The sequence below is a fragment of the Pavona decussata genome, unplaced genomic scaffold (assembly GCF_977016875.1).
Source record: "Pavona decussata unplaced genomic scaffold, jaPavDecu1.1 SCAFFOLD_37, whole genome shotgun sequence".
NCBI lineage: Eukaryota > Metazoa > Cnidaria > Anthozoa > Scleractinia > Agariciidae > Pavona > Pavona decussata.
The window spans coordinates 2,661,978-2,669,938 of record NW_028145459.1 but is presented as its reverse complement, the minus strand read 5'-3'; the positions used below and the strand labels follow the sequence as shown (position 1 = coordinate 2,669,938).

At 38.3% G+C, this 7,961-nt stretch overlaps 2 protein-coding genes across 2 annotated transcripts; one reads left to right on the top strand and one right to left on the bottom strand.

Moving 5' to 3' along the window:
* Positions 1-277: 277 nt before the first annotated feature.
* LOC146484019 (QRFP-like peptide receptor) lies at positions 278-2,489 on the bottom strand. Its single transcript, XM_085105093.1, has one exon. It carries the CDS (start codon positions 1,691-1,693, stop codon positions 791-793), a length of 903 nt encoding a protein of 300 aa, XP_084961219.1. The 5' UTR covers positions 1,694-2,489; the 3' UTR covers positions 278-790.
* Positions 2,490-6,293: 3,804 nt separating this feature from the next.
* LOC146484018 (homeobox protein ceh-30-like) lies at positions 6,294-7,605 on the top strand. The gene is made up of 2 exons (XM_085105092.1): positions 6,294-6,607; positions 6,723-7,605. The coding sequence occupies exons 1-2, from the start codon at positions 6,514-6,516 to the stop codon at positions 7,280-7,282; spliced, it is 654 nt and encodes a 217-aa protein (XP_084961218.1). The 5' UTR covers positions 6,294-6,513; the 3' UTR covers positions 7,283-7,605.
* The last annotated feature ends 356 nt before the right edge of the window (positions 7,606-7,961 follow it).

The following is a 7,961-nucleotide window of genomic DNA, read 5'->3' as shown; positions in this document are numbered from 1 at the left end:
GATAGCCGTAAAGTCAACGAACTTCTGTGAATTTATGCAATTTTGCCCTAACAATCTTCCTGTCGTGAGATGCCTTGGGTGAGTGGGGGATGTACTATAGTTAGCCAAGAGCAATGCTCCGTCGCCAGGCAACCCTTTTGCCAGTCACGTATTTATATATCATCTGGCACTGCTCGGTTAAGTCTTTGAACGATTTATTTGCATCTATGTACTTTGGAAAAGGATAGTAGTAGGAAAGTGAAAGCAAACAAATAGAGGAAGCGTTCGATTGGAAACGTTTATTAAATTTATTTTATTTCATTTGATTTTATTTACTTTTAATTTACCTTTTATTATCACAGAACCTTTTATAATTTCCTGCTCTTTTTTTATGATAGGTTTCTTGGCAAGGACTGATCAGTTGACTGATGTGGATTATATTTATCACATGCATTGAGTTTCAAATGGGAATAAAACAATTAATAATTTACAACATGTTAAGCCAGTTACACCTCCTAACTTAAGATAGCCATCATTCCTCATAGCATACGCTTTTAAATGTCAGTGTTATTAGTCAAGAATAACTAACGAGTTCAGAATAATATAAGCAAAGCACCTTTAGGTGGCGCCTACTAGGCAAAGCATGACTGATGGCTGTCATGCAATCACAAGTCCCTCATTATGTACAGTTTCAAGGCAGTTTTAGCCGGAAGGGAATTTGGCGCGATCATAAAGCGTTCTTCAGGATAATAAGGCTTGGCAAAAAGGCTGGCTCTTCCCTAAACGCCTAACCAATATATAGATTACATATTTATGACTCCAGAGACCTCTCCCGCTTCCTGAAAGATCTTTTATTCCAAAGATCTTTTAACCCAGTTCTATAATTTGCACTTTGAAACAAATACACAACTGGGTTCACAGAGCAGCTGCTATAAACAAGTAAATACGAAAACTTATATAACACCCCCTTGGTTGAAATATTGATCGCTGATACGATAATAAAAGGGAAAAAGCATATGAAAAACAAAACAGTGACTGTTATTAAAAGCTTTATAATTTTGCTCTTGTCTCGTGCATCTTGCTCAGGGCTATGATCAGTCCTCGCCGGGAGGATGTTTTCCAAATAAAGTGCTCTTACAATCCTAAAATAACAGAAAGACAAGATAAACAGTGAAATACCAACCACTGTTGCTAAAAACACCCAATATACTCTTGAAGATGTTTTACTCCAATCCATATGACAATCTTTGACTTCCTTGACGTACTTTTGCTCGATGAACAGTGGGAACACAAAAGCGATGGAAATTCCCCAGATGATGCAAATTGCAGTAGCGACGCGTCTCTTGGCCAGTTTCAAACGCGACTCCATTGGTCTTAACAAAGCACTATGCCTTTCAACTGCTATTAGTGTAAGAGTTAGACCAGACACCAACAAAGTTATTCCAGCAATGAGATGCATGGTCACAAACTTGCAAAGAAAGTTGCCGAGGCTTCCTCCGGGGTGTTCATAAAAACGTAAAACCATTCCCGGCACACAGAAGATTAAGGATATAACATCCGAAACGGCAACGTTTGCAAGGAGAAAGTTAGTAGTGGTGTGCATCGAGCGTCTTTTCTTCACTACGGCGATGAACAGAAAATTCCCAATAACTCCCGAAACAACAACGATAATGTAAAAAGGAAGAAGAATCAAATCGATCTTCCAAGTTTCCATCTTTCAAGCAACTGTTAACACCAGATTGTTTAGCAAACCGGGAAGCTATTATCTTTTTATCTGCGATCACCTTTTGTCTTGAACAAAAGTTGGAAACCCAACGTGAAATAAATTACTCGTCTGTCGCTTGGGCTCGTTATCTTTCCTTTAAAATCATGACCATTGTGATGAGTAATCATGCAAAAGTCAGAGTTTACTTTATGGCACCTTTTTAAAGTCAATTTGCATATCAAAAGTTCCGACTGATTTTATGGGAAAAATTTTAATTTTGTCAAGTTGACCTGAAGCAAAAATATCAATTCATTTAAAAAGTGCGAACAATCAGTAATGAAATAAGGAGAGCAATGTTTTGACATCAAGCCATCAGGTAGCATCAAATTAAATTGCAAATGCTCTCCTTCACCGTCTTTTCATTCTAATTACGGTATATGTTTTTGTTTTTTTTTGTTTTTTTGTTTCGTTTTTTTTTTCTTTGCTAGAATCAAAATCTTAAGAACCACAAGACATGGTAGAAAACATTGTTAAGGAGTAGCGGGACAAGATCAGAACGAATTAAAAGATCGTTACTATGATTTTGAGAGCACGCATAATGCCGAGCAAGATAATGATTTTGATCCTCGATAAAACTTCCTCGCTATACTTAGAATAACTGGACCTAGCCAACTAATTTTCAGGTCAGATCGCTTAGCCGGCTTGTGGACTTTCTCAGTCCACGGCGGTGACTCTACAAGACAATAAAATCATTTATTTACCCACGTATTGTCTATAATTATAAGTTGAAAGGCTCCACCAAAATACACACACGTATCTCATGTAGAGATTTTAATCTCTACATTAGTTTTTAAGAAAACTACAAAAACCTAGCTAGTTACGCAAAAAAAAATTCAACCACAAAAACGCTAACTATCGTAAGAGCGAAGGATCCCAAGCTTTACTTATTTACATTAAACTTAAAAAAAAACATTAAAAATCAGCATTCATTTCAAGTTTTTGTTATAAATTCAGGGGAAGTTCCAGGTGTTGGCGATTTCAGTTGTATGTGTACGAAATCTTCAGCCAGTTAACAAAGAACGTAGCCAACTAGTAAGATTAATTCCGCTACCTCTATTATTATTATTATTATTATTATTATTATTATTATTATTATTATTATTATTATTATTATTATTATTATTATTATTATTATTATTATTATTATTATTATTATTATTTTATAGGCAAGGGGAAACTTCAGACTTAAGCAGTTATTTGGCTGGTAAAATTCATTTGACTCTTAAGGAAGAATTTATAGTTCAACTTGCTTTCTTGCTGCAAACCGTGTTCTTTCCTCGATCTACGGTAATGAATATCAAACACTGAACTAAAACGATGGACTTCACAAGGAAGAACTTGACCTAAAGAATCAGCTTTTTCTTCGAATCTTTTAGCAGTTCCAGGTTGTTAAACTGCCCCTAAGACGAGAATTTACGTGTTTTAATCGGGTTCGGCACCCACATTTGCAGAAGATAACTTGTATATCAATACATGTCAGGATACCGTAACGTTTGACCACAAGGAACTCTAACTAGCACTGGTCGATAGCTTCATCCTACCAGAGTAAACAGACTGAACTGACAGCTAGGTTAGCCAGTCTTAGCCAGAGCAATTATAATTGTAACTTGAATAAATGCAGCTTTTGCCTCTGTGACATTTCTCCTTTTATTTATTTGTTGGCTTACAAAGTTCGTAAACACGAACCCGCGTCAAAGAAGGCTCTTCACACCATCCCACACAATTACTTACACAATTTATTTAACTATAACAAGCACAGTTTACTCAGGCTATGTCCGGCCTCCAGATTGTTTGCTGAAAAATCTCACATTTCCCTAGGAAAATGTCTTAGCTGTACGTCAGTGACAGTCCACGGAACAAACGATTGAACTTTGTCTCTTGACACCCTATCGGTTTTCACACTCGGTCTATTTTTTTTTTCTCAGACTTTAAAACGAAAAAAAATGTGTACACCATTTAATATCACTTAGAAAAACAAATTGGCAGCGTTTCAAAATCCACACCTTGTTGTCCTAACTTCTTTTGGAGGTGCGCATTCCCGATCCCTTACTAGTGTATGCAAGGAAAATAAGGTATTGCTCCAGAACTACGAGAAGAGCAAATACGTGACCTTACGCCAGGGCCTGGACTCTACATCCGTGGCATCGGTACCCCGGATTGGCAGGAACGCTTCAGTATAAAATGAATATGTGATGTATTCGTCTAGTGATCAGTGTAACACTTACGCTTACGTGTAACTGTCCGTTGTATGTTTCATGGAAGCTTCCTAATATTTTTTTTTATAAGAGTAATGCTTAGAGTTGAGTTATATATCCGTGTGATAAGGTCTGTGTCACTAGAAGTAAAATTCGGAATCAACTAAACAGCAGCCTGTTTGCAGTGATACGCTGACCTAAGGAGAAGGCCGGCTGAAGTGGTAAAATCGGAACTGGGATTTGCCTTGTTCTTAACTGAGAAAATGGAATTCGATGCATTGGGAATGGAATTTGATCATGACACGTGGACACTGGAAATGAGATTTTGGGCAAAACGTGGGCTGGATGCTAAAATTTGGGCTGTTAGACAGTTTGTAACCCCCTTCCGTCACCTCCCCCCCTCCTCTCCCTTAAGGACCCTCTACTGAAGAATCTTGATGAAACATTCCTTTCTTTATTGCTACTGAATAGGTATTCGAATTTCTGCCCATTCCCAAGAAGACCAACTGATTCTTCAGTTGTGTTCATAGCTCCGATGTTTACCTCATGCAATAATTTTTTCACTACCACGAGGTAGTCGGCCACGTCGATCCGTCGTCGGGCCAGCTACGTTTCCTATCTAAAATAGTTAGCCATCAGCAAAACCACTTACTTGAAGGCAATAAACGTTTGTAAACAAATGCTCGAGATTAGGGACATCGCTAACTGTGTCAGGGTACTACAAGATTATAAAGCCACCTTTCCTTCCTTGCTTGGGCGACATCTCCTTATAATTGAGCGAATGACATTAGCCAAGTCAAGTTAAGCCATAAACCAAAAAACAGTGAAAGAATAGATAATTTTTCGAGAAAATTAATACTCATTCTCTGGCCTTCAGAGTTGTGATGCTGATCCAATAAAAATTACTGAGCAGGAAGTTAGGATAATAACTCTTAGGATGGATTACTTTGAAAGAAAGATAATACGTTTTCTTGGCTGTCATGTCGCGTCTTGCACGCGAAAACAATTCCGTTCTAACTTTTATTTCCACTTTTCTCAAAATTTCTGTTCAGCACTGGCTTGTTGGGCACACAATAGTCCTTTTATTGAGTAGTGACTGGTGCTTTTCTATCGGATCGTATTAACCCATCAAAACGATTGCTAATTTATTTTACACAAGTATATGTTATTGTTTTTGTTATTGTTTTGCACCGTATTAGTCTGTGGATCATATCAATCTCTTTGTCTCCAGTAATGTCACTCGATAACTGTATTAGTGTTGCAGGATCTCCAAGTGATTCTGTTTTTCTTCTTATTCGAGATGTGCAGCGCCAGGATAACATTTCGATGAAAAGTAACCTAATGGTGTTGTAACGACCGCAAAAATGTAAGGATTCAACCGCGTGTGCACGTTCTCTTGGACATTTAATCGTTTAAGATCATCTGCAAATTAACTCTTCGTGGGGGAATTTTCGTTTATCATTCATCATCTAAAAGGTTTGAATTTTAATCTAACCCCTCATGTCAAGTGGATGACGACGCCGTCTGCGAAAGTTTAATACTTAAATCTATTAGATTAAGTAAGCCTCCATTGGTATATACTTTATCGTGGCAGTATGCCCTGAGGGATGCTCCCCTCAATAATGGATGGGAGTCCCCGAAATACTTGATCTTCCATTCACTGCTCTTTCAGGCGTTGACCTCGAAGAATTGTTCTAGATTTTGGAGTATTGTGTGGAGTTCAGTAACCGATGCTACGACAACATGCTATGTACAGTATAGTTAGACAGTTATGGAATGTCATAAGCAAGTTCATTGTGTTTCAAAAGCAGCATTCCAGACTACTGATATTCAAAATTAAGTTTTCGTACTATTAGGGGCAATAACAAATTTAGTGTACCACATATACACACAAACCCTCCCGCCCCCTACTCGGAGGCAATGAAAGAATTTAGCGCTATTTGCTCTTTTAGTCTTTGACTGAAAGGTAGCTTAGTGCAGGAAATACGATAATTAGGCAATTGTCGGCTTTAATAAGCTTGACATTTCTTGAATGAATACCAAGTCCCACGAATACCAAATCCCAATAACATTTACTGAGGTCATCACGAAATCGGTGAACCAACTAAACCTGCATAAAAATAGATGCTTGAATTGATTTGCCAGATTGGTGGCAACTTCAGGGTAACTGAAAGAAATCTAACCAGTTTTAAGCTTCGTGATGATGACCACGAACATTGAACAAGGAGGCGGTTGATCTGGTGTCCATAAACCAGAGTCGGCCCACTGCTGCATAATCTCCCATTTGGCAAGCGAAATATTTGATGATATATTTAGCCATCCGTCATTTGGCCTGTTTCTATCTGTTTACAGTTAGTTCTCAGCATTTACCGGTGCTTTGTTTCCTTAAGTGGAAACATGCGAACGTTATCAGACATTACTTAATTGGCTGTCAAAGAGATTAATAGTGTCCGAATGTTAGTATCACAATATTTAGCAGCTACGAATGGTTGTTGATTTTATAACCCTGTTTGGGGCGTTCAGTCATTGTCGCTAACATTCCTTCAGTAGTTGCACAAATCGAAACGTGCATGGATGGCTTCGTTTAGTATCGACGCCATTTTGGGAACCTCTCAACAGAGTCCTGAAAACTCCATGAGAACACAAACAAAAGGGCCTGGAAGACATGGTAAGTGTGCTTTTAGATTTTCAGTCAGTGATGCCCATTGCTTACTACACTGGAGGTACTATAATCTCGATAAATGAAGTATGTAAAATCAGTAATTTGGTAGCTTTGTTTCTAGAAAACAACGAAGAGCGTTCCTTGAAAGAAGGAGAGGAGGAGGAGGAAGAAGAAGACGACCAAGAAGAAGGTGCTGATGATGTATCGAATGAGAGTCTCGGAAGAGAACTGGATGAAACCGGATCCTCAAGCACTGAAAATCTTTATATCAACAAGATACGGAGAAGGCGAACTGCCTTTACCAGCAGCCAACTGAAATCTTTGGAGCAGAAGTTTCACGACAAGAAATACTTAACAATCACCGAAAGAAACAATTTGGCTAAGAACCTTAATTTAACAGACACTCAAGTGAAAACATGGTTTCAGAACCGACGAACAAAGTGGAAAAAGCAGATGGCGCCTGATTTTGAGACCAGTTTGCGGTGGGAAGAGATGAACTCAATTTTTAACCACATCCATACAGGATTCCCTTACTGTGGAGAACTAAACACTCAGTTGCATCCAATGCCAATCTGTTGTAATACTGCTATGCCAATTTTTCGGCCTTCGTCTAACCTTCAAGTAGTCTATTCCAATATGTCATTGTATCCGTTCTCACCAAGTTACGGTTTTACTGGTTAATAACTGTATTTATTTTAGCAAATCCTTCATCTTCAGAGGATAAACCTTGTAGTTTAGTCAACGAAATTACGCTGCAAACTCAAATCTTGATGTTGACGCTCAAACCAATGAGTTTAGGTGACTTCACTTATGCCGTGGAAGACAATTTCGTGCCGGCAATGCATTTCAAGTTATTGGATGTGACATTGAACACGATTTCTGCACAGTTGGCGGATTGAATGAATTTATCATGGCAAGTGATGTACTGCGTTAAATTCCAATGTTTAAATTGTCTAGCCAGTCCACATCATTTGATACATTAAACACAGGGAAATTACCTTTCAGTAGGGTATAATATTAGCTAAACCGGCGCAGTTTTCCTTTCACTTAATTCACCTCCCCACATACGTCCCACTCAACCCAAGGCAATTGAAAGAAAAGGAAACCCGCGAATATCATCGGCATAATCGTTTCGCTGTGTCATAATCAGAAGAGATACGCCTCTTCGTGAGTTTTGGCGGAAATCAATTTTAAAACGTCATTGGAACTGCCATTAAAGAAGGAAAGATTTTGTAGTTTGTTTAAACTGAGAGGGGCATTGTTTATCAGTTACCCTAAGCTTAGCAGAGACTTGGAGGACATCTCATTGTTGTTAAATGAGAAGAGATGCACCTTTTCGTGAGTTTTGGCGGAAATCAAT